We start from the raw sequence: 26,637 nt of genomic DNA on the forward strand, positions 1-26,637 counted from the left end.
GCGCTGAGGATGGTTGCGCTTGCGCAGAGCCCGCCCGCCGTGCGGCCCGGCTCCCTCCGGCGCTCCGTACGATGCCGCCCCTCGCCCCGCGGCGGGGTCAGGGCGCGGGCGGCCATCTTGTGGCGGCGGCCCCGGCGGGTTGTTGTCGGTGAGGCCGCGCCGCGCCCCCCCCGCGGGCGGAGCAGCCCCGGCCCCATGTCCTCCTTCTCGGAGTCGGCGCTGGAGAAGAAGCTGTCGGAGCTAAGCAACTCGCAGCAGAGCGTGCAAACGCTCTCGCTGTGGCTCATCCACCACCGCAAGCACGCGGGGCCCATCGTCGCCGTGTGGCACCGGGAGCTCCGCAAAGGTGCGCGGGGGGTTTGTCCGGCGGGGGCCGCTCTGGCAGCCCCTGCCCTGAGGTAACGGAGCTGCCGGTGAGCGCGGCCGGTTCCTCCTGGCGGAGCTCCGCGGGCCGGCCCCGGGAGAAGTTGGTGTCCCGGGAGTTCGTGGGAGCCTGGGCGCTGTTTGGCTGCTGTGTTGTTGTTTACTAAACTTTGGGGGGAACGCCACGTGTGAGGGGAGTATCCGCTGATACCGGCGGCGGTTTTGGGAAGGCAGAGGACAGAGGCACAGCCAAGCGTGGGTTGAGAGGGAGGGGATGCTCAGCTCTGGGCGGGTGTAAAACAAGAGATGCACGAATTACGTTCCCCTGACTGTGCTGAGGCAGACTTGGGAATGCTGTGGCTGTTTGGCTCCGTTTTTAAATTTTGGGTTTGAATTCATACAGCTCGCCCGTTACAGAATTAGTGAGAGGAGATAAGCAAAGAAAAAGTAGTTGTAGAAGTCTATAAAACTCTTTGGTGCTATCAGCCAGAAACATGTTGTGCGCGTTTTCCTTGCAGATTAACAAAAGGTGATTTCCCAGATGGCTTCATCCTGAAGTCAAGGGAGACTGCCAGTGCCTAGTGGAAGGTGTTCCTGCCGGTGGCAGGGGGTAGGAACGAGATGATCTTTAAGGTCCCTTCCAACCCAGACCATTCTGGGATTGGATGCCCTGTCCCCAGGTGCAGCCAGTGTCACCATTCCCCTGCGGACACCAGCACTGCGAGCCCCTTGGAGCAGCTGGGCTGTCTACTATGTGATTGCTGCTTTTTGCCATTTGTAGTTTATTCATGAGTTTTTGAAGATCTGCCTTTGCCCTGTTGTGGAAATGAGCACCTTTGTTTTCTGCCTTCGATGTGTTGTTTTTGTTGGGGGAACAGTGAAACCGACTAATTCTGGCTATATTGATACAGAAACTGGTGGTGTCAAAATAGGAAAATTTAAGGTGTATTGAAGAAATTTGATGTTAGGAGCGTTGTTTGGAAATTTTTTGAGTCTCCATAATAGCTTTCTCCTACAGTTTTACTCATTCTGAGTTACACTGTTTTATTCGAGTATTTTTCCTGAAGTTAATTAATAAAAAATAAACTAATTGGTTTATTAATTTGCTGACGGGTTAGAACAGCTTTTTAAAATTATGTTTAAAATTTATTGGTTTTTCAGAGTTGAGGTGTCACTGTGCACAAAAAGCATTAAACTCATGTTTGTTTTATGAATTAATTAGAAAAGAGCAGAAGTGAGGATATTGAGAACTACTTGAAAGCCCCTGATTTCCTTTGGTAAAATGGAAACGTTTTGAACTTTGCTTTTAGACTGCAAAGCTAAACAACTATCAACAACTTTGAAAGCCCTGTTAATGATTCCAGGTGTAAGAAACAAGAAATAAATACAAACTCTCCTTTTGTTTTTTCTCTTTTTTCTTTTTTTTTTTCCTTTCTCAGCAAAATCAAGTAGGAAACTTACTTTCCTATATTTAGCAAACGATGTCATCCAGAACAGTAAGAGGAAAGGCCCTGAATTTACCAGGGAATTTGAATCTGTTCTTGTGGATGCATTTTCTCACGTTGCCAGGTATGTTGCTGTATTTCTTCAGCTTTCCTCTCTAGGGATTTGCATTCTTGTAATTCAAAGCTTAATTCAATTGGATTTTGTTGGTTTTTTTTAAGTCTAGGGTATGCTTGTATCTTCTCTGTAGTAGAGATTGGATCCTGACTGCTTTGTGGTTGGGGACTGTTTAGTGTAAATGGGTAAATGTGTGTGCGACCCAGTCCTTCTCAGCTTTACATGTTTGTGAAGCTCCTAAGGACTTTATTTCAATTGTTACCTAAAGATCTGGCAGATCTGTTTATGAGCAGTGGAATTGAGCAGTTGGGTGTGTTTGTTAAAGCCACATAATGAATGGCTCTGCCCCATTGTCAAAAGACTTTAAAAGAGCTGATGTTTTGGGTCACTGGGCTCTCACCAGCCTCCTGGTTTGAGCAGTTTCTTTGTGTGTTACCTGATCAGTAATATCCTTGCTAGAGGAAGGAAGAATTTCATAGTTAAAAGGGGAGAAGTGATGCAGGCACCACCTTACCAAAAATGCACTGCTGTTTATTTAAGATTGTGTCTAAATGGCTTAATAAATCCTGTTACCTCAGCTAAACAACATTAATGCTCTGGGTATTTGTCTGTTCTGGAGGGCTGTCTGACTGTCAGAGCATGCTCTGAGTGCATTTAAGTGCCTAATGATCCAATCAACCTGCTTTTAATTGGGGTGTTATTGGCTGAAACAGCTGTTTAAAGTTAATACTCAGAGTTGTAAACTTGTCAGCTTCAGGGTTTTTTATAAACTCTTATTGCAAATTCTGAATGATAGCAGATTTCTTCTTTCACAGCTTTCCTGCCCTTACTTTGAGGTGGGAATGGTGGGAGACTTCCAGGCAATCTTTAGGTCAAATAAAGGGGAAAATTGGCCACAAGTATGTTTTGCACAGTTTGTTTCAGACAACATGAGCAAGATTCTCTCCAAATGTTCACATATTGCAATGGGTGCAGCTGCCAGTTTGGAAGATGCTCTCTGAAAACATAAGGAGTGTTGATCAGCTGAAGTGTAATGATTTCCCAATCTTTGAACAGAGAGGCAGACGAGGGCTGCAAGAAGCCCTTGGAACGATTGCTGAACATCTGGCAGGAGAGGAGTGTGTATGGCAGTGAGTTCATCCAGCAGCTCAAACTGTCTATGGAAGACTCCAACAGCCCCCAAACAAAAGGTAAATGCATATTGCTTCTCATGTGTGTTTTGTTCTTAAATTGGTGCATGTTTCACTGCAATTACTGTGAGGAGTTGAGCTGTTGCCAGAGCTGGTTGGGGAGATTCTTCAGGACTGTGTTGAGAAGTGTGATTTTCATTAAACCCTCAGTTCTGGTTTGCAGGTGTGCTGTCTTGGGGCTGGCAGTGAGCTTAACTGGGTGTGATGTCTGGTGCTGCTTGTGCAGGTTCAGTGCTCCAGGGCTGCCTTTTGGAGTGAAAGCAAGTCAGTGATGCAGGGAACTGGTGTGTCCACCTCAAGTCAAGTGTCCCACTCTGCATCTCTGAGACTGCTCAGCTGGGTTATTAGAGTGTCTTATTCAATACTGTTAGTGCTTCCATTCTCATATTAATTGTTTTGTTTTCCATAGTTACTCTATTTTACTATGATGCAGAAAGGAGTTTTGAATAATTGAAGTCTGGAATATATGCCCCAGAAGCTTGTCTGGTCTCTTATTTTCTTACACCAGCTGATGTCATTTGGAGAAAACTCTAACTTTGCATAATTTAATATCATTAGGACATCACAGGTATAACCTTATTACTGCATGAAACCTGTGAGAAACTGAGCATAAGCTTGTGTTTACTGTGCTTTGATTTACTGCTTTGGCAGATCTTGCCTCTTCTGTAGCACTTGGAGGTGTTTCACTGGTAGTGCTCCAGTGGATAGAGGGGAGCAGTGGGATGCCTCAACTATGGAAGGTGAGGGTCATTAAAAATCAAGAGTGTTCTGGTTAAAGGAATATTTGTCCACCTTGCTGCTGAAGGAGGTGGATGCTCCATTCCTGGAACTGTTCAAGTCCAGGTTGGATGGGGCCCTGAGCAAGCTTGTGGCAGGTGTTCCTGCCCATGGCAGGGGAGTTGGAATGAGGTGGCCTTTAAGGTCCCTTCCCTTAAGCCATTCTATGATTCTATGAAGTGTCAGTCTCTTCAAATGAGCTGGAATGACATTGCTGCTCTAGTCATATTTTTTCTATTGCCCACAGAGTTCTGATGATGTGAGAGAGTTGTCTTGGTCATTAGTAAAAAGCTCTTATGCCATTCTTAGGTGGTGAAAACAAGGCCTGATTGAGTTGGTATTTAATGTAGAATTTATAAGATATGAGCATAGATGAGATCTGCATGTGAAGACATCTCTGGCTATAGCTTTGTGCTTTGTCACACGTGCTTTGTGCAGAACTGCTGGATGGATGCTTTAGCAGCTCACACCAGTGCCCTTCCACCTGCCCCTGAGTGAGGTATATCCTTTGGAAGATGAGTTTTGCAGTTTTTCCCCCAGATATTGTGAGCCAACTGCCCTGACTAAAGAGGTTATCCCATCTCTATGGAGCCAGAGGGAGTCTGCTCTGGGGGGGTGAAGGTGAACAGTCTCTGCATTAACTGGCTCATGTTGGGGTTCCTCTTGTCTGGGTGCAGTGAATGAGGCACCTGTGTGTTATCAAAAGCCAGAATTTACACTCCTGATAAGCCTGACCTGATTAACTGAGGTTTTGAAACTTTAATTTAGTATGCCTGGGTAGGTGTTTCACAAGTGTTTAACTTTGAATCTAAAGGCATTGATAATTGATACCATGTGTTAGTTCCTGGTCATTTGGCAACCAGCTGTCCCTCACTGTCCTTTCCCTTTGGCTGATGGTATCCACCACTTCTGCTACGGTTGTCTTCTCAACTTAAAAACATTTGTACAGAATTAAACTTCCTAAGAGTAACAGATCTTTGTCTGTGGGAAGCAGAGTGGAGTAATACAAACCCTTGAAGAGCTGCTGTGTGCACAGCTTCACTTGGCAAGAAACTTAGATTTGCCTGGGTAATTAGAGATATTAATGTAGTATCTTCTATTTGAAGGAAGGTTCAGGCTTTTGCATGAGTGTGAATGTTACCGCCCTGTCAATTCATGGTCAAAAAGAAATTTGAAGGATTCAGCAGAGTTATCCTGTGGGTTTTTTCCTTGCTTTGACTGGCATGTGTGCAAATTAGCTTCTTGATGGTAAGAGCAAGATTCACTTGGGGGCTTTATGGATTTCTGACATAAATTGGTGTTTGAGTTTCTGGTGAGTTGCAGAAGGCTTTTTTGTGCTAACTGTATTCCATTTTCAAACAGGTGAACATAGGCAAGATGTAGATTAAGGTGTCCTGGTTTACAGATAGAACAATTGTTGTAAATGTGGAAAATCATAGTCCAGTGCTCCTCCAAAGCCTTTCTGGCTTGCTGGGTTTGTGGACTCCCAAGGTAGACACAGCTGAGAAATAGGCAATGTTAGTGTCTGTAGATTGGTACAAGCTGTGCTGTTAAAATGTTGGAGGTCCTTAAGGGCATCTGGTGCTGCTGATAACACCTGGTGCTCTGATAACAACTATTCTTTTCTTCAGCCTGAGGTATGGCAACAGGTCAGTGCAGGTAGTTCTCTGTTATTTTTCATACTGCAGTGTCTTAAATTCCTGGGCTGATGGGTGCTTCTCTCTGAGAAGGATAACTCTGCTTGTCTTGAGAGCATCACTTAGAGTTGTGTGACTTGCCAAAGTGCAGTGGAGTCCTGTATCAGTGAGGAAATACATTCTTAATGCTCGTCAGTCAGTGTTTCAGTGGTACAGTTTGTTTCTTGTTTTGTCAGTAGCAAGGCCTTGGGTAATGCACAGCAATTCAGTTGTCTGCACATGCTGAGCTCCTGCTGTGGAGCAGAGCTGATTTCCCTTCAGAGAGACAGAGGGGTAAGACAACCAGCCCTTTCTAAGCACTGTATTCCCTGGTTTGACTGCTCAGTGGTGCAGCTGACTACCAGATTTTAGTCTTTTGGGTTCCTTAAGGAGATATGCATATGCATGGAAATGAGCTTTTGAATATTGATACATTGTTTTATCTCTAAATGTATTCATTAAGCTTGTATTTGCTTTCTCATTAATCTCATTTTTATTAGAATGTTTCTTTTCACAAGCAATAGGGAAGAGAAAAGCCCCCCATTTCTCTCAAAGATTGGGAAAAGTAGGTCTTAAAGGTTTGATGTGAAACCCTTCAGGCAATACAACCGATATAGCTGATGTGTTTTCTTTTTGTTGTCTTTGTAACAAGCAGTTGAAGAAGGTCCTTGAATGTGCTGTGAATGTAGGAGTGTGTCACTCTTAACACAGAACTGAGATGCTCCCCAACTGCTTTCATTGTGTTTATGTTGCAAATTCTGGTGCAGAAAGTCAGACTTGTTTTAAAATATGGAGAAGAACAGAGAGGAGAGCAGGCAGGGAGGCTTCAGAGGGTACCTGAAATGAAGGCACCTGGACACAGGGCTGGGTATGGTTTTGGAGCAGCTCAGCTCCAGTTGGGCTTACCCTAGGAGAGGCTGCCAACAAATATATATTGTAATGAGAGCTTCAGCAACCATAAATAATCTACCCCGAAGAGAGAAGGGTTTGGAGTGGTTGCAAGGGGTGCTGGCTCATTAGGAGCCTGTTTGCCTCTGAACAGACATCAAGAACTGAGAACAGGAAAGTGAGCACCTGAGCTGGGAAGATGCCTCAGGTGTCCAGCTGACAGGAAAAGCTCATAGTTGTCAGCAAGGCCTTGGACACTGTAACCTTCCTCAAGCCAGCTGAGATGGTTTGCAGCAGAAAAGTTGGTGCAGAGATGTTTTTGCTGGTATCTGTGGACTCTGCAACAGCAAGGTAACAGCAGCCTGAAGTGTCACTTCACAGCTGTGAGGAGAGCACTTGTCTGTTGTTTTGGAGAAATGGAGAGTGCTTTGCCCTTTGGAGGATTTTTGGGAGGAGTTCAATTTCTGTGAAGAGCACAGCAGAGGGGGAGAGCTGACTTCATTGGGGTTTCTCTGGCTTCTTTATGTCCATGTTGAGGTGGGCTCTTGATTTTCATGGAAGAAGCAGTCTGTATTCTACAAGGATATCTTGATTGTTTTGGTTATGTATTACATTCTGATCAGTTCTGCATGTTCTCAGTGCTTGTTTTCCCCTTCTCTGGCTGGATTTGACACGTTTTTCTGCTAGTGTAGACTGTGATGGTTAAAGTACCCCTGGCTGGCAGGTTCTGTTGAGTTACCCAGGCAGGGTGTATCTGTGCTGTGCTTCAGTTCTCTGATTTCAGAGATCCTTTTGCTCCATATGCTCCTGGGTTTGCAAATAAGCAAAGGGGTTTTTTTCTATTTTGATGAAATTGAGAAAGAGTTTCTAGAATTCTCCAGTGACTTTTGCCTAGGTTTGCAGGTGCTCAGCATCACTGATTTCAGAGTGCTTGCAGTCAGACTCGTGTGGCCTTGTTCAGATGGAATATTCAATGAATTCTGAATCCTCTGTGTCAGAGTGGTGAGCAAGTGTAATGCTGTGTCTTGTGATAGACCAGTTGGCAACACAGCAGGAATAACTCTTCAGCAATTTGAATCCCAGCTCTCAATTTAATTTCACTTGTGTGATCGCTGTGGTCATGCATTCTTCTGTTGTTGGCTCAGGTTTATCCTCTGTTGGTTAATTATTTTATGATAAGTACACACAAGTGATAAATACTGATGACCTCTTGTGTTGGGCTGGGTAATTTTAAATGCTCTCTTTGCCCACTTTCTCATCTGCTAATCTCCTGTTCAACCCAACTCGTGTTTCTCACAGACCTCAGTGGGCAGCAGCTGTTTTCCTTGTTGGTCTGGTGCATCACTGGCTTGTCAGTCAGATTGTCAAGCACTCATACATCAGTTGGATACATGCAATAATTGGCTGTCCTTTTCCTAGCCTAGGTACCTTTGTTCTATCAAACGTTAACAATTCCTTTGGTTTGGGGTAACTTCTGAGTGCTGCTTTGCCTTCCATTGAGTGAGTCTGTCCTCTGACAGATGTGTTTGTGTCTGCCTTGGGAAGGTTGTTCAGCTCTTTCCCCAATGAGCAGGATGTAACAGCTCCTCTCATTTCTCTCCATTAGAATGAAGTTTATTCATATGTCCTACCTGACAAGGCAGGCAGAACTCTGCATTTAAGGACAGACCTTTCTGTTTGGTTCCCCATTAGAATGGGACAGTCTGGTTTTGTTTTAAGTGGAGTGATCTTGGTTCTTCCTGTGTATCAAAGTATATACAGATTATTTTGGCAAGACTGGATTCCATTGAATGGATGTTCTTAAGACTGTCCAAAGATTTCTTACAAATTACCCCATATCTTATTATCTTTGGTGGCAAGGCTGAAAAATGGTCTACCTTCTTTTGAAGGTTCTGTGACTGGATCAAAAGCTTCATTAAGACTTCTGACTCATTTAAATAAACTGTCTCTTCCCTTTCAAGCTAATGTTTGCCATGCTGAGGTTCATTTAACTAATGCTGTCTTGCTTTATGACATCCCTGTTTCTGAAGTGTTGCAGGTTACCTGCTTGGAGATTAGTTCATGCTTTGGTGTTGCTGCTGTCACATCTTGGAGTTGTAGTTTCACAGAACTGTCCTGAAGCCCTCATTTTGATGAAAGAGTGGAAGGTTGAATAATGAGCAATTGCTGTGTTGATTGTGGGACCACAGGGAGCATATAATTAATGCAGAAAGATAACTTGAAATTCTTCTGTCCTTGTGTACCTTCAGTACCTCGTGTACACCTCAGTGCTTCATTTCTACTGGTAGAAATCCTCACCTGTACACTCAGTGTTAGCCAGAGCATCTGAGGGTTGAAGTCTGTAATTTATTGACAAATAGCACATTTATTTGTCTTTCCTACTTTCATTGTGAGAGGCACAAACACATGAAGAGCACACTGCTCGTGTTTCCTCAGGCTGGCATGTACAGAGATACACGGAAAGAAGAAATCAATCTTTTATTACTGTTTTGCATTTGAGTGTTTGGAATATGATTCCAACATTAAAGTCCAGCTGTGGTCATCCCCTAGAGGGCTTAATCATCAGAGCATCCATCTGGTGTAATTCTTTGAAGTAGAGATAGTTAATGTGGGCAGATCTGGCATCCAAATGAGTTGTTTCTATGTCTTCAGTTGCAGAGGAGAAGAAATCTTTAAAGCGAACTTTCCAGCAAATACAAGAGGAGGAAGATGATGATTACCCTGGGAGCTACTCACCCCCAGACCCCAGTGCTGGGCCACTGCTGGTATGTGGGATGGGTTGAGCCTGGGAGGAGCTCTGGAAGCCATAGGGCCACCTCCCCTGTGTCACAGCCACCTCCCCTGTGTCACAGCCACAAGGTGGAGCTGACAACAAGTGAAATGGGTTTAGTGGTGAGATGCAGTTTGGGGTTGAGAAGTCCATGTGAAATGCAACAGATTCCTTTTCCCTACTGCACTTCTGAGCAATTCCCAGTGATCTAACCCAAGGTCTGAGTAGTGCTGCCAGGAAAGAATCCCAAAGGACTGCTAGAAGAACAGGCCATATTTTAAATTCTTCTCAAAATCAATGTGTAGCTTCTAAAACCTAAAGCTGTGAACAGTTAATACACAGTTTTCTTTCATAGGCCATATCTTTCTGTAAGTTATTATACAGCATAACATTTGTTATATTTGTATGGAACTGGTAGGAAAACCAGCACTGAAGACTTTAGAGGCTCCATGTTACTGGTGTGGAAATATTTGGAATGAAATAGAAAATCATTGCAGCCATTTGAGGCTACAGAATGAACATATGTTAACCCAGAGCCTATTTGAAGGGGATAAAAAATTACACCATCCATCTGGTAAACTGTAAACATTGAAAAATAAAAATAAATAACAGTTGTCAAGGAAATAAGTGAAAATTTTGTTGTTGTTTTACCTCCAGATGCCTTGCAGTTTATGGTTTCTCTTGATTATAAACATTGTCACTGCTGGAAATCATTTGCAGTTTGCAAGGAAGTAGTAAATATTAGGTAATGGACCTCTTTGTTTTTCAGATTAAGAAAATATTTATTTAAAATCTGTTAGTGTTTTCAATAGCTTACAAACTATTGAACTGTAGTTTAAAAATCAGTGCTTGTGTTTATAGTCCTAGTGTTCTGTTTCAAAAACCTCCCCTACTTCAGAATTTTTTAAACAAAAAAGCAACACTTTGTTCTTCCTGTTCAGGGAGTTTCCCTGTTTAAATTTTTTTTGAGCAAGGAGGAAATACAATGTGTCAGGGATGGTCCTCCTAGAGCTCTCCTCATCCACGTCCTTTTAAAGTTTGGCTGCATTTTGAGTGAATTAATTCAAACTGACACGTTTTTCCTCAGTGCACTAAAGCCAGCTGAGAGATGAGCTGAGGGCACATCAAGAGGCCCATTTGAGTTGCAGAAAGCTGTGTGCTTGCAGGAAGCTGGGTGAGGACAGCCATGGCTTTGCAAAATCAGGAGATTGCAAAGTTTGATTTATGGGAGAAGCTTTTGTCATCATTGGAGTTTATAGTCAGCAGCAAGTTACAGAATTCTAAACCTTGTCATGATGGAAATTTAGTATAGTTTTGTTTGGGCTGATGGAAATTTGGTGTTGGGTGTTTTTGCTCTGTCAGAATGCAGCTTTAGAACAGAACAAAAAGGTGCCTGTACACTCCAGAGAGTCAGAGAGACTGTCAGGGATGCTTGGGTGGAAGATTCAGTTCCAGCTTGGGGCAGCACACAGGGCTGGTGGTTCTCTGACTGGTGTGGTCATGTCCTTCTCAGCTATGTCTTAAATGATCACTTTTCTTAATTGGACTGAGAAGTTTCCCACTGCAGAGCCTTGAAAAGGATGGCCCTGCTGTAATTATGCAGGAGGAGCCAAACACTGGGATAGTGTAAACTCAATGAATACTCCTTGTGTTAGGTTTAAAAATTACTTGAAGAAAATATTCCTCAAATGGTGCCTTTCAGAGGTGGGTGAGCTCCTCTGCAGTGACCACATCCCTGGGAAGTGGATGTGGTTAAGGTTACCTGGTTTTACTGTTGGTTCACTTGTAGACTGAGGATTTGATCAAAGCCCTACAAGACCTGGAAAATGCAGCATCAGGAGATGCAACAGTGCGGCAAAAAATTGCTTCCCTGCCTCAGGAAGTTCAAGATGTTTCATTACTGGAGAAAATTACAGGTATGAGACTGGAAGATGAATGAACATGGGTCCAAAGAATAACTTAGAAATCAAAGCGTGGGTTTTTTTTTTTTTAATAATCACAATGTATGGTGGAGTGAATTCCTGCTTTTGTGTCCTTGCTTTGTAGTTCTGGGGTAATTAACAGATAGCAATCCTGTGACTAACACTGAAGATAAAACTTACATAGTTGCTTCCTTTTTTTGGCTTGGACTGAGGCTTTTGTACTTTGAGACAATCATCAGCATTTTACAAGAATATAAAGGAAATCGAGCCAGAGTTCTCAAGTGGATGTGTTTGCTCTTAAACACCTCAGCTGTTAAAATATCTTGAAGTTTTATCAGACTGTGCTGAGCACACACATAGTCCTTGATTGATATATTTTCAAGTTCTACCAGACTGCTGAGTACACACATAGTCCTTGATTGCTATAGAAAAGGCAAATTTCTACCCCCGTTAATCTGTCAGTCTTTGTTTAAATTAACTTCTACAATTGCATTTGAAAAGTAATTTTAATAGAAGCATTTAGAGGTTGAACTGATTTGACTCTTGTTCCTGGAGGTAGTTTTAATTTAGAACTCATTATGAATTATCACTTATTTGGCCCTTCATAATATATTCTTACAGTGTCCAACTGGACTGTGTTCAATTCTTAGATTTGTGTCAATACATTTGAAATTGCTCCTATAGAAGAGGAATTACCAAGTGCACACAGTGTTTAAATGTAGAAACCACCCGATTTGTTTACCTGAAGGTACTTCTAACATTTTAATTAACCTGTTCATAGAGGCTTACTATTCATAGATTTATCTCCCTGCTTTCACTGACATCTCTGCAAGGATTAAATGCAGTCAGTTATGTCAGTGTCTAAAATACAACCCACAAAGGGTGTACATCCTATTTCCTGTTACCCCTGTGATAACAGCCCTTATTTTCCTGTCAAGCCAGAAGTATATTTACGAACAAGATGTTATTGTGCCTGCGGCTCGTGAATTGCAGCCCTTCTGTCAACAATTGGAAGTTTTAAACTTTGTCCTCTAAATCACCCAACACTTTTGCACGCAGACAAAGAGGCTGCGGAGCGGCTCTCGAAGACGGTGGACGAGGCGTGCCTGCTGCTGGCCGAGTACAACGGGCGGCTGGCGGCCGAGCTGGAGGACCGGCGCCAGCTGGCACGGATGCTCATCGAGTACACCCAGAACCAGAAGGATGTGCTCACGGAGAAGGAGAAGAAACTGGAGGTGAGTGCCTGTTACTGGAGCTGGCAGAACAATTGGCTCACCAAATGCTCGCCCTGGACTCCTAATCTATGGGTTTCTCCAGAGGGGAGATGATTCTGGGTGTTACCTTTACGTAGTTCCAGGTCCTGCCTTTGCATTTGATTCCAGGTCCTGCCTTTACATTTGGTTCTAGGTTCTCTAGGTTCTAGTTGTCTTTACACTTGGAGAAAAACGGGTAAGAAAGCGATGTCAGATCTGCAGAGTGCAAATCTGTCCTGATGTTTAGTCTAGATGTCTCAATGCACCTGGAAAGCCCAGAGTTCTCTACTTCTTAAAGAAAAATAGACTTGCCTAACACATAGCTTATTTTGTTATGACAAAATTTTAAAAAATTAACCCTTTTCAAAAAATTAACCTCCCTTTGCCATAATTAGCTGAGGTTTTTTTTATACTGCTTGGGTTTTTTGTTATTTTCCTGATGATTAGGTATCCTTCATCTGCTTCTTGAACCCCTGCTTGTTCAGGGGAAGCAGTTTAAACCAGATCTTCTGCTCTACATCCTTTAACAGCCACTTACCCACAGCTTCTGTGGTGCAGTGTAAATGGGGCTGGTAGTGAAAGACAATGACTTGTGTTTCCTGTACAGCTCCTTTGAACAGGGAGGGCAGGACCCTAAAACAGCCTGGGGCTGAGCTGAGCCCCCTTGCTCAGGCTGTGCAGCCAGCTGTTTACAACTGTTTATCCGAAATGTGCCTTCTCCGTGGAAGTTCTTTCAGCAGCACGTTGTGGGACTAGCGAGGAGTTTAATTAATGGCTGTGGTTGTATGTCACTCTGCCATCTGCTAAACTGCCCCTTGGCGGCACATTAAGGGCTTCTCTGCACCGCCGTGCTGGTGATGAGCAGCTGCTGCGGGGTGGGATGGGAGGGGATGTGGAGGACAAAATCTTCTGGAAGGAGACTGAGCTGCAGCAATTGCAGTCTCTGTTTACTCTCATGGCAAACCTCCTCCTCTGACAGCTCGGCAACATTGTTCCCAGATAAAATTCATTTTGAGTGTTTTCTCTGCCTGTGTTTATATTGGAGTTTCTCAATGCCTTGTGACTGAATTTCTTCAAGCATAGCATCAGTCTTATGACTGAGTCAGAAAAACACTTTTAGATGGGGATACAGATGATGCCATGAAACCAAATGTTGTTTGGCAACTGATTTATTTTCTGTGGAAGTCTTGGGTCAGGTTTTGAGGTTTTTTCTTGCTTTAAGGACACCTATGTGTATGTAAAAAAAATACCTAAATGATACATACTGCTATAGGTAGCAAAATGCTGCACAATAATACTTTAAAAGGCCCAGAACAATTAATAATTTTGAGTCAGCTTGAGACTTTGAAACTGAGAAATCCATAATGACAACATGAAATTAAAATTTCTAATGCATTAGCTGAAATGTTGTGACAGTCGTGGAGGTTTTTTGTTTGGAAAATATCCTTTTGCTAAAGAATGTTACTTGAAAATTGTAACTCTGGCAGAGGCAGAAATGTAACCCTGAAAATTAAGGGTTTTGCTGGTTGAGTTGCTTTGTTAATGCTTGTAATCCTGCTGATGGCAATGGGACAGGCTGCTTGCACACTATTAGGTGTAAACGCCATTCTTCACTACATTAGAAAATAAAGAATGATCCTATTTAAATATTAGGATCTTATTAAGTATCAGTTTAGGTTGGCATCTTTGTCATTCTGCCAGACAAGAGGGCCTCAGTGCTGTAGCAGTGTAAACAGAGTTGCAGGAAATGCCACTCCAGCAGTGAACATGAGGCACGATTGATATTCGTGTCAGCTCTCAAACCTCAGTGAGGGATCTTGCCTGATTACAGCATTCCATTGTTCTGCCCTTGTAGAGGGTTAATAAACAGTGGAAGATGCTGGTTACAGATAAGGCAGGCCAGATCTGCTTATCAGTTTTATTTGAGTCTTTGATGTTCTCACAGTATTGATAAGCCTGTATTTTTCTTTGTAGTGCTAATAAGCATTTTACTAGAAGGATCTGAAACTTGTAACAATTAAAAATGTATTAAAAACCAAAACATTTACTCAGGCAAGGTCTGAAATGAGAAAATAACTTAAAACAATCTAATTTTAAATATCTACTAATTGTAGCCTTTGCTCTCTTGAAGTATCTTTTCCAGAATCTTTGGTATTTTGAGATTTTCCTCTTGTGCTGAGGAAGTTTCCTCTAAGTTTCCTGACTTAGATGAGAGGGTGTGTTTGGATGGAAGATGGATTGTTTACTTCACCATCCTCATCCAGCCAAGGCTGTTGGTTGGGTAGAGGGGTTTCTGACAAATAAAAGTCAGGGCTATATTTTAAGAGATGGAAATACCTAATTTGGAAATTACTCTGGATGTTTTTGTATTTTATTTACTCGCAAAGTCTTTCACTGAGATAGCAATGAAAGCAGCTAATCTGTGTCTTTTTGCAAAGCAGCTTTTATGGTCTAAAGAGCTGCAGTTGTTTACTAATCCTGTTAATGCTGTCCCTCATGAAACAGCAAATTGTCAAAATATACATAAACTCAGTATGTTTGTGTCTTGTGGGGTAATACTCAGAATACTCTGCATGTCAAACCCCTGTGACACAGCTCTTGTCATCAGTTGCAGTAAGGCTGTTTAACTGAGGGACACTGCTGAGGAGCATGCTGAGGCTTTGGAAAGGAATTACACATCAGCATGGACACAGCTGGCATGAGTAGGGATTGAAACAGTGAGAGGCAAAGCAGCACTGGTGATTTGAAGGGAAAAAGCTGTAACAGAGCCTGAAGATCATAACATATGGACAAACTCTGGTTTTAGGGTAGCAATGGAAAAAATCAAAGTGTAATAATTAGGATTCCTTTATCCTGGGAGTGGTATTGTGATATTTTGACTGTAGTCTAAGAGCACTTAAGAAGGTAGATTTTTTTTTAATTCTATCAGTCACTAAAATCAGCTGGCCCCAAATTTATACTAAAGAGCCTATAACAAGGCATATATCTTCAAAGGTAAGTATTCCTCATGTTAACTTCCTGAAAGGTGTGGGGGATACTGTCATTCAACAGCTGAACACTGAATTTCTTTTAAAATAGTGCTTCATCTTGCTCAGCAGTTGTGGGCTCGATACTGCAGCTGCAGTTTGATCTTCCTTGCCAGGGATAGATCAGAGGTGGCCTGGACATTCACAATAGCAGATGACAGGAAATAAAATCCACTTTCAGATGGGCGTAGAAGCAGGAGCTGTTGTTTCTATAAGAATGAGATGTGTCCTTGTATCTCACAGTAGTATTGAACTTCCAATGGAAGTTTCCTGATTTGTGTTATTTTTGGCCATTGCTGCACCATTACAATTACTGAGCACAATCAGCTGGGGAGGTTTTTTGTCCTCAAGCACCTGAGCCTGCAGAACTTCAAGGAGAATTGTCTTTTGAAGTCAGAGCACTCTTCTGGAATGCATGGCAGGCAAGGAGAAAAAAATCCAGGGAATTAGTTTGTGTAAAATGGAAATGCAGTGGGGAGAGAACATCCCCTATTGGTGTACCAGGCAGGTGTAAAGTCAAGTCAGGTAAACAGAGGAGACTGGAAGAACCCAGGAAATGGCAAATTGTGTAGAAGCTTCATGGGAACCTGAAATAACTACTGTCAGTAGGAAACCTAGAGTGAGTGGAGGGAGGGTTTTTTTGATCTGATGGGGAGAAGAGGCAGAAAAAAATAGAAGATTGTGCAGTCAGAATTTTTGGTTTGATGTGCAGTCAGTGAGGGCAATTCTTCCACATACCTTCTGTATCTGTGTTGGTGGAAGGTGACGTGAGGAACAGTGTAACACAGGCAGCGTGGGTGGAGCAGTGTATGTACTCAAAGAAGTGTGTGCTTACATGTCTGCAGCTATAAATCTAAAGAACATACTGTATTTAAGATCCAGCTTAGGGGAAATATTCTGATTCTTGGCTGCAGCTGAAAAATTGTCACTTAGAGTCCTGCTGAGAGCTCTGGGGTTTTTTAGGTGTTTGTGAGTTTTAATATTCATGGCTTCAAGGCACCTTTAATAAGGTGTTAATGCCGTGCCCACACAAATTTGCAAACCCTCTTTGATAATGCATCTCTGAGGGATGAAGTGCATTCTCACTTGAGGTTTTCTGGACTGCCCAGCACTATACATTTTCTTGCAATACAATTTAGTTCAGTGGGTTAATAGGCAGTTTATTGCTGTGCTGCTTCCACTGCCTGGGTCTCTGTAGTGTGTCACTGTTGGCACGGCTTTGTGGCTGCTGCTTCCTTCAGACAGGAATTCTTGGGTTCTGTGGTATATTCATTTCAGTGGTTTAGACAGTGAAATAGGAGATGAAATTTTAGGGCTCCTGCCAGGAAACAAAATTGTCATTATTTGACACGTGTGAAGTAGCAGGAGCGGCTGTGGGAATCGGCAGCAGAGTGGGGTCAGCTCTGCCACCCTGGCAGGGAGATCCTGAGCTTGGAGCACCCAGACAGTGCCAGACCTGGGTCTGTAGGACCAAACTGGTGACTAATGGGGCAAGAAATGCTGGGCTGTGCACCAGTGACTGCACCAGTCCTGCCAGCTGTGAGCCACTGGTGCCTCTGGATGTGGGGCAAGAGGGAATGTGGGTTTGTTGGGCCATGTATGGCTCGAGGCAACAGCTGTGTTTCTTTGCACAATGGAAAGATACAGTTCCTTCATTTTGTAGGTGCTTGTAGATATTTATAATTACAGTTGTGCTGCAAATAGAATAATACTAAACAATAAAAGTATTACATATAATAAAAATAATACAATATTAACATACCATGTTTTTATGCATTTTAGTGAGGGGAATGAGTGTTGACCACTCTCTTGCTTAGCTAGAAAAGCATTAAGATGCTTGAAGAGGTGAATGTAGCTGTTGGCTTGTGCCCTGGATGTTGATTTTTATGGTGAACATCAACTGTACCCCCCTCAATGTTTATTTCTGGAAGGGTATTTGGCAAATGCAATGATGACTTTGTCCATCATACAGTGGCAGCAGCCTGGGCTTTTTCTGAGAGCTTTTGAGCATTGCAGAGGTTGAGGCATTCCCAGCAGCTAGAGAAATGCTGCTGCCTCTTCTGTTGTCCTAAACAAAGAGGAGAGCAAGGAAACGAGTTCTGGTTTGAGAGCACGTAATTCTGCCACGAGCAAAAACACCATCTCTGCTGAAGTGTGATGAATGATGCCACAGAAGAAAGAAACCTTGTCAAATTTAAAAGAGTAAGACTGAACAAATTTAAGGTTGAAAATGAACTGAAGACTCTGTAAGGAAATACATCATTCAAGCTCTGATTCCTGGACTGCATCTTTCAGATAAAACCTCAGATTTTCTGGTTTAGTGCTGCTGCAGAATGAGGAAACCTGGTTTCACCCTGGCATTTGGTTTCACTTTGCTTTTGAGGAGGGTTCTGCTCCAATGAGCTTGTGGAATGGCAGAAGTAAGAGAGGTTTTACTTGGACATACAATCACATGGCTGTCAGACTTCTCACTTCACTACATAGTCTCCAAATTCCTGCTGAACCTCTGATGCCTTTTTCCCCTGGCTTGTTTGTGGTCTTCTGCTTTCCTACAGCTGGCTCAAGCTGCATCATATCAAAACTGCGCCTGACCGGCTGCTCTTCTTATTCACTTTCCAAATTCTCATTAATGCTTAGCTAGATGTTTTTTCAGCAGATGCAATTGCTGTGATGACTTACAGCATGTTCCTGCTCGACCCTGCGCAGGAGAGGACGTGTCCAGTACACACTCTGAGCCAAAATAAGCTGAAATCTCTGCTGTGGAACGTGACAAGGTGAACCAGGCCACGCAGCAGTGCTCAGGATGAATTTCCTGTCATGTTGATTACAGCCAGTTCTATAATGTTCAAGCACGGCTGCTTTGGAATGAAACACTGTGTCAGCTTCATTCAGCAGTGGCTAATTCTGATTTTGCATTTGTTTCAAGGACTGAGTATCTAATTCTCTTGGCCACTGAGGATGTAGAACGCCATGCACTGAAAGGAAATGTTGATTAGCAAAAGCATCCGTGTGGCACAGAGCCAGTTTTTTCCTCTATCATCCTGAAACTCCTGCTTACAGCAGAGGTCTCATTATTTTGTCTAAAAAAAGCAAATAGCATCCAAATACTATTAATCTTAATATAAACCTACTGATCAATGAGACAATCAGCTCAACACAGAGTACAAACGAAGGCCTCGGAAAGCAGCAGCTTCTTAACTGGACTTTGTGTTGTTCAGTTTCGTGGAATGGGAGGACCTTGTAGAAAAATCTGCAAGGTGAAGTTTCCAGGCATGGGCTATGTGAAAAACATGGTTGCCTATAAAACCTGCTTCCAGAGTCCTGTGTTGCAGAATATGTCCAGAACTTGTGGAAAAAGCAAAGCCCTCAAGCTGGAAGGGGGTTCAGTGTCTCTGCTGCTGTGTATTCTTGAGGGGAGCAGCCAGCATTCCCTGTCCCAGCTCTGGCTCATGGTCTCTCCACTCCTTGACAGCTCTGCCAGGAATCAGCACAGCATCTCAGGCCCAGAGGGATGGAGAGGGTTAAGCATAGAGCAGACAGTTTCCTGCCATGCTCTGTGATGTGTATCCAATCTACCCAGTAAGTATTCATCTATTCTAGGAAATCTTGGTTTCTGGATTATTCCCTTAGTTTCCATTCCTGAATTTATTGATGTTTTTCTGAGCCAGTTTTGGTTTGGGGGCTGTTGCTGCCTCTTCCTTATGAGAATTTTTTCTGTCTTATTTTTTCACTTTGGTTTTTAGCAAGTAGGATTTAGATCTTTGGTGTAGACTAGATAATACTTACATTTACTTATTAGTAAGGTGGAATTACTTAGAATTGAAAGGAATGTGGTTCTCAAGGTGACTTGATGTTTATTTTTTGTCATCATGTGCATACAAAAGTCTTTGTTCAAACTGGGAGGATGTTTCTGAAAACTCAGTGTTCCATGTAGCCCTCAATGTAGAGTATCCCTGAAAATAAGGACATGCTAAGAGCAATATTTTCCTAAACACTTGAAGCTGTTAACTGTGAATTTGGAAGCAGGTTGGTGTTGTTAATATGCAGAAGAATTGCTCCTAAGTCTGTGTGTTTACTAGCAGCAGTGTGGTTTGGACACATCTTGGTGGTTCTTAATTTGTCAGTGTGTTTTATAAGAACTGGGCTGTCAGGCAAGGAAGTCATTGGCAAGATTCTCCCTCCCCTAAGTGGCTCTCTTGGGAGAGGAATGTTCTTTGCATCTAATGTAACTCTAATGGTCATGCAAATCATCTTCAGCTCAAAAGCCATCACATTCCAGCCCTGACTGTCCATGAGAAGTGATGGATCCTGGTCAGTTTTGCCCTGAAAATGGCAGGACATTAGTCTTTCTTTGGAGGTTGTACCTGGTTTTACATAATTGTTTTTTCTGGATCTATAATTGGATCCATAAATCCATAATTGTTTTGTGTGGATCTTGGCAATTCAAGCCATATTTGAGGTATTTTCTTGGCATATGCCTGGAATTTGCAACTTCTTTTCATCTTCACTGCCCATTTATCAGACCTGGAGGACTTGCCAACTGCCTTGCCCTTCTTTTTTTTTTTTTTTGTTCCTATCTTTAGTGGGAATTACTACAGAAGAAAGCAACACCTGCTGATACTCGCTCTTGACAGTTTGGCATTCTTGAGGAGGAAGTGCTGCTCATTCTTTCCTGGCTTGATATCCATCACTCCCTGACAATGGTGTGAATTATGGATTTTAAAATATTTTTAAAATGGTTTTCTGTGGATCTCCAAGTCCAGCCTCTTCCACCTTCTCTGTGCCAGCATTTGGAGCTCAGTGGATGTTCCTGCAGTCTCTGCTGTGTGTGCAGGAGCTGGGGTGCTGCTGTCTCCATCTCCAGCGCTGGGGGTGTGCCAGCCCTGAGCTGGGCACTCTCTCCCTATCCCCAGCGTTGGCTCCCACATGCTTTTGGAGGAGAATCCCAAGTGTTGGAATGCTGTGCCTCCATGGCATCTCTCTTTATCTGCTGCTGCTCTCTATTAATGCCAAGGAATCTGGGGGGTTTGTTTTTATTCTCTGTCTTCATCTCGTGAGTTTCTCGACTTGTTTCACTCTTTAAGAATTCCCAAAAGAGTGTGATTAGGGCTCTGGGTACATTCTTTTTTCCTGATTCTCTTTCATTAAAGCAAGACAAATCCTCACAAAATTAATGTGTGCACCTTGAGGTGGTTTTTTTTTGTTGCTGTTCTCTAGGCATGAGAGCAGCACCCTGCAGTTCATGGAGCTGGGAGGGCTTTGTTTGGACTTATTTCACTGTGTATCCTGCGTATGTTCACAGAAGCGTTTGGTTATATTAACTCACTGAGCCTCATAAAGGATTTAAGTTTGAAATAGGCTGTTAAAAGGCATTTCTGTTTGGTGCTGGCAGGAAATTTATGGGATGCACTTACACAGCCATTGCAGGGGTATCGGGAGTTGTTGCGATTGACCGCTGCTCTCACTGTTCTAATTCAAAATAATGAAACACAGAGAGTGTAAACTCCTTGCTTGTAACCCCACAGGAACTGCTGTGCTTTGATGTTTGGAGAAGGTGAAGAGAATTTCCATCACTGAGAAGGTTAGAAAGTCTGGATTAAAGTTGTAAACTCTTCAGAAAGATGTTTTGATTAAACATGTGCCTAGTTTCATTTGATCTTCAGAGATATAAACTTCTGTTCTCTTTGCCAAGTAATTAAGAAATGAAAAGTGAATTGATATTCTAGCTGGCTGTGTGGCAGTCTGTTCTGTGTATTTTTTTTTTCTTAAGCTCATTGTTTCCTGCATTCTGGAGGTGCCATGAAAAGTAGGCCACATGTAGTTGAGTAAGGACTGGCACATTAAAAAAAAATTATCTGCTATTGGAGTTTTAGTCCTTCAGTTGCTGTCTTCTCTGACTGTTACATGAATATAAAGAATCACAAAACTTTGAAAATTGCATAAACACTCTTTAATTAAAATCTTCTGTATTGGATAATTTGGATGTGTGCTGGGCTGCTCATAAGTGGCTTCTCACCAGAATAGACCAAGGTACAGTTCTTTTTTTCTTCCATTTTCAGGGTCCAAACTCCTCTCTCTCCTCATTAGGAACACAAGTCACTGGTGTCTCTGAGATCTGGGGGAATTTCTGTGCATGGATAGGGATTCCTTACTGCACTTTTACTACTGAATCCAGACCTCATTTGTGGAAAAACCACTTTCAAGTTTCCTCTTTGGAGATTTTTAGCTTGCTCTTTTTTCCTCTGTAATAAAATCCTGAAGATGTTAATGTCTGTATCTGGTGTGGATGTGCCTTTCCCTGGTTTACATTCCGTGGTCCTACACGAGTTTCCATGGTGTCCCTGCCATGCCAGGGTTGTAATGTGAGCTCATAAAGGAGGCCCTGTTTGACAACCAAAACTTGGGTTTGATTTAATAGCTTGAAAGGGGGAAATTGGATTAATTAAGTGTTGAGAATTGATCACATTTGAAAGCAATGAGCATTTTGGCAGCATACCTGTGGTGTGCCTCAGCCTGTGGCTTCTGGCAGTGGAGGGGTATCAGGAACATTCTGGCAGCAGATGGGAGTCAGTATTTGGGGAAGAACACAAGGATAAAGCAACTCTGCACTGACACTTCTCTCAAATGCTCTATCAGGCCCTAGTGTGTGCTGGTTTGGGGACATTTTACATGCACAATTAGTAAGGCAGGGCAGGGTTATTAGTTTAGGGATGCCAGAGCCTGTGGGCAGGCTGTGAATTTGGGGCAGATGGCAGGGTCCGCAGTCATGCCAGCAGTTGCTCAGAGCAGCAGGGCCTGGCTGCTTTCCTTGAGTCCTCACCTGGAAGAGACTCCTGGCTTAACTAACAGCACTGTTAATTAACCTGTGCTTAGTCTTTGTTCCCTTGTCTCTTTCCCTCAGGAATATAAACAGAAGCTCGCTCGGGTAACCCAAGTGCGCAAGGAGCTGAAATCTCACATCCAGAGCCTTCCAGACCTGTCACTGCTGCCCAATGTCACAGGAGGTCTGGCACCTCTGCCATCTGCTGGGGACCTGTTTTCAACAGACTAGAACAAACCATGTGCCCCAGTTTTCATTATTACCAGCAGAAGAAAGAAGACTGGTGTTGGCTGGAAGTCCAGTCTTCCAAGATCTGCAGTAGGAAGGACCTCGCAGACCCTGCTTTGAACCTCTTGGCTGCTCATACTCACCCTCTCTGTGTGCACTGGCTCACGGGAGGGGAGGAAGAGGAGTGAGTTTTGTGAGCTCTAAAGGGAGTGGGGGTGGTCTGTTTAGGCAAACTTCTCTCATCTTTTCCTGTACTCTTTAGTTACTGTTTGCCCTTAGCACTTGTTACCCCCACAAAGATCACGAATCACGTACACACATACCTGGGAAGCTTCCAGAGGAAGGTTGACTGTGCAGCATCTTCCCTCTGTACAAATATTGTATTATTTCTGAATAAGTCTCATCTGTTTTGGTTGGGTTTCTGAGCCCCATCTCTGGGAGCAGTGGAATGGCTCATGGGCCTCATAGGGATGTGTGTGCATGCCAGTCCTGTGCCATGTCAGGGGAAGCATCTGCTCAGCAATGGTACAGGGAAAGATTTGTTCCTAAACCTGCAGTTCCTCATAATGCTGTGGCCTGATGTGAAGGTAGTTCTCATTTGGCATGGATGTAAATTGAAGTCACAGGCAATAAAAATAAGCAGCTTTTCTTTGTGAAATTAGAGGTAGACTCATAAGTTACACTGTGCTGAGCAAAGCAGAACTGGATGTTACCTAAGTGGGAGTGGAAGTAAATTTTGTTCTAGCTACCTTAGATTTATACCACATTTTTCCTCTTCATTATATGAAATCAGATGGTAATGGAAGCTTTGATTTAATGACCTGAGAGGCTGGAATGGTGTGTGGCAGCTGCTGGTGTCCCTGTGACAGGCGCTGCTAGGTCTGCTCTCAGGGTGGTTACATTGAAAATCCAATGATATAAACTCTCTCCATAGCTTTAGTGAAGTTGTCTGATGCACAGATGTTAAATGTGGTATAAATATTTATTTATATAGAAAATAGACCCATATATATGCATATATCCTGTATGCACATGTACCCTGTCCATGCATGTAGATATTAGAAGGATGTACTTAATTTTGTGTCACAGATTGTAAGTTGATTTTTATAATCAGGAAAAGTGTAAAAAACAAAAAAGGTAAATTTAAAAAGCTCTTAATTCCATTATGTTGCTGGCTAGTGTTTTAGCTGCCAGGGGTGTAGTTACATTTCAGTTTGTGTGTTAGGTGTGACAAGCTGGACTCTGATCACTGAACCATTCCAATCTGGATACAATTCTGTTTAAATTTAGCACCTCTCACTATAAAGCAGGTTCTGTTTCTGGAGACACTTGATCTGGTAACACAGGTTTTGTAAGACAGAGGATGAAGTGAGCCGAGATGCTCTCTCTGTGCCTCCCTGTGATTTTGAGCTGGTGTCAAAGCCAGGAGAAGAAAATGCAGAAATGCAAAGCTCGTTCTGCTCCGCATTAATTTATTTTTCAGGCTGTTCAGTAGCCCGGTCAGCGTTCAGTTACAGCAAACACCACCACAGCATCTTTTGATCATTCAGTTGTTCAGAAGCTCACGTCCTTTTCCTACTGACACTTCCTTTTGTCCTTTTTTAATGCTCCTTGCACCCTCACTGCCCAGCCTACAGATGTTTTTTTCTCTTTAGTTTACAGGAATTTTTCCAGTGGCAGAACTCTGTGTTCCCTGAGTCGCTTTGACTGTGCAGCCTTTTATGGTCCATACTTTAGATTAAACACTGTACATTCTCTCTGCTTTTGCCAAAAATGAAAAACAAACAAAAAATAACCCCAACACCAAACTTGAAGAACCCAAACCAAAAGACTTTTCCATCCTGATTCAGCTCACAGAGTTACCCCGAGGCTGTTAAACCAAGTTATTTTGAGCATTGATTGAATGTGTATCCATTATAGGACAAAAACTGTCAAAAACTGATGTAGACAAATGTGTTGGCATCTCACGTTTGTGTTTTGGGCAGATCTGTGAGAGAGTTGTCTGTCTGGTTTTTTTATTTTTTAATTGAAATGTTTTGATTTTTTTTCTGAATATATGCGTGTGTTTTATTTTGCTTAATTTAAATGAAGTCTTGTAGTTTTTAATTTTATTTGTTTTACTTTTTGGGCAAAGGGCATCTGGTGAACTGGGTGACATTTTCTGAAGGTTAAACAGATTTACCCACAGTGTGTCTTTTTTAACAAAAGCTTAAATCTGTATATTAATTGACTTAGGAATTAATTTAGACATATAGGCTGCCATTTGACAGCAGTATATTCTGAAATGTCTCATAGATATCTATTTTTGAATAAAGAGGGTGTCATTGAACAGTAGTGTCCTTCTTTCCTCAATGCTCCAGCACCTTGTGGGTTTTTTACCTTTCTAAAGCCCAGGCAGTGACTTGGGGAGATCCTTGTGTCAGTTTTCTGTGCAGAGTGGAAATGGGGGATTTCTGTAGGCCGTGTTAGGTGTTACTCTGGGAAAAATACAAATAAAAGGCAAACCTGGAATGGGAGGAAGGTGCCTCCCTGCATGAGCACCAGGAGCTGCTGTTCCAGAGGGTCAATGTGATCGAAGCCTCTCAGCTTTGGGGTCTTCACGTTACCTTGGGAGTTAATTCTGGAGATTTTGGGGAGGTTTAGGGGTTCTTCAATTAACCAGTCTGCAACAGCCTCTGTGGGCAAACAGTGATTGTTTCATATGCCCTGGAGAGGATCTGCAAAGCGGATTATGTTTTATACTGATTTACAAATCTTCCCTTAAAGGGACTATATTTAGCACTGCTTTCACAAAGCCTTGCAGAGGCTGGGCGCTGTTGTGGGAGCAGGAGGGAGCTGGTGTGGGTCCTCCTGGTGAAAATCACCTTTGTGTGGTGTTGCAGAAACTAAGGTGGGGTTTTCAAAGAAAGAAATGTGACAAGGTACTGGCTGTCCTTCCTTGCCTTTGCAAATCAGGTTTTTGTTGTTTTTTTAAGAGCTGGAACAAATGCCTCCAAAAATACTTGACTGTTAGGCAGCTGCCTGTGCAGTTGAGTACCTCAGTGCACTGGTGTGCATTCCCTACTGTGTAACCAAGGAATGGGGGCTTATGCACCTGTACAAGGTGAGGAACTCACTCCTGACTAACAGACAGGTTAACTGTGAGATCCCAGGTTGTAATGGTGATGTCCAAGGGCAGAGCCTTCAAGTGGTGGAGGCATTCTGTGGGGGGAGGGTGGGAAGTTGTGCTGCCAGAGTTTTGACCCAGGGCAGGCTGCTGTGGGCTTTGGTTTTTTGGACCAAGTTTTGATATGTTCCCTGTTCAGTTCCAAACTTTATGTATATTTATCTCTAGGATTAGTTAGAAAAAGTATAAGCTGTCCCTAATGCTCTGAAAAAAAATGACCTGGTAAAACACTTGGATGAAATTTCACAGCAGACTTGGCGCCAGTCTGTTGGAGTGAGCTGGGACGCACATTTGGCAGTGATGTCACTGGCTTTAGGGATGTGCCACAGGCATCCTTTGCCTCTCACTTGCTGGAAGGCAACAGTAGGTAGAAAACACGTTCTTTATTTTTATTTTCAGTAATGGCTTTGTGTAATGACATTTAGGAAGAAGTTTAAAATAAAGGCCAAGGGCCTCACAGGCGTTCATGTGTGCTGGAGCAGAAGGAATCGTGGTCATGCTGGTCATGTGCAGGTTTTGAGGCAAAACCCAGGAAACCCCAGGACCAGGGTGGGAGAGGATGTTTAAGGAAAACGAACACTTTGAGTACAGAAATGTCCCCTGGATGCAGAGCAGCCTGAGGGACGAGTGTTCTGGAGCCCATCAAGGTTGGATTCTGGACAGGGGTTGCAAATCCATGTCCCAGTGTTTTCCCTTGGCACAAGGATGTGATGGTTTGCAGCTTGGCTGGGGCATGGTGGCCAAGAATTGCACTGCTGCTGACGGAGCAAATCTGTGTGACAACTGATAGTAGTAAATCATTCACAGATTTAGGGTCTTGTCACTTCTTTCTGGGAAGACAAATCTCATTTCGTCTTTCTGGGAAAAGACAAGTCTTGCTTTGTGTTTCTGGGAAAAGACAAGGCTTATCTTGTTCTGGGAAGGGACAAGGGGCTGACACTCAGCACATCCCTCTGCTTCCAGTGCCCAGCTGACCAGTCCTTAGTGGTTTGTGTGCC

At 43.0% G+C, this 26,637-nt stretch overlaps 1 protein-coding gene across 3 annotated transcripts; it reads left to right on the top strand.

Moving 5' to 3' along the window:
* Positions 1-27: 27 nt before the first annotated feature.
* RPRD1B (regulation of nuclear pre-mRNA domain containing 1B) lies at positions 28-24,802 on the top strand. 3 transcript variants are annotated; one of them, XM_071446957.1, is made up of 8 exons: positions 28-346; positions 1,803-1,932; positions 2,980-3,113; positions 9,107-9,219; positions 11,014-11,140; positions 12,206-12,381; positions 20,951-21,006; positions 22,327-22,499. In XM_071446957.1, the coding sequence occupies exons 1-7, from the start codon at positions 196-198 to the stop codon at positions 20,981-20,983; spliced, it is 864 nt and encodes a 287-aa protein (XP_071303058.1). In that variant the 5' UTR covers positions 28-195; the 3' UTR covers positions 20,984-21,006; positions 22,327-22,499. The 3 variants fall into 3 exon arrangements, with proteins under 3 accessions (XP_071303058.1, XP_071303059.1, XP_071303057.1); XM_071446958.1 differs by lacking the exon at positions 22,327-22,499 and adding an exon at positions 21,485-21,701; XM_071446956.1 differs by lacking the exon at positions 20,951-21,006 and having other exon boundaries at positions 31-346; positions 22,327-24,802.
* The last annotated feature ends 1,835 nt before the right edge of the window (positions 24,803-26,637 follow it).

The sequence above is a fragment of the Agelaius tricolor genome, unplaced genomic scaffold (genome assembly GCF_023055355.1).
Source record: "Agelaius tricolor isolate 1412-34295 unplaced genomic scaffold, bAgeTri1.0.p SCAF_23, whole genome shotgun sequence".
NCBI classification, from domain to species: Eukaryota; Metazoa; Chordata; class Aves; order Passeriformes; family Icteridae; genus Agelaius; species Agelaius tricolor.

What these genes read in the sequence shown, in the direction of transcription:
- RPRD1B (XM_071446956.1), top strand. Translation starts at nt 196, where the DNA reads ATGTCCTCCTTCTCGGAGTCGGCGCTGGAGAAGAAGCTGTCGGAGCTA. An exon ending in GCACCGGGAGCTCCGCAAAG is followed by an intron (nt 347 to 1,802) that starts GTGCGCGGGGGG and finishes TTCCTTTCTCAG; the next exon opens with CAAAATCAAGTAGGAAACTT. An exon ending in CAACAGCCCCCAAACAAAAG is followed by an intron (nt 3,114 to 9,106) that starts GTAAATGCATAT and finishes CTATGTCTTCAG; the next exon opens with TTGCAGAGGAGAAGAAATCT.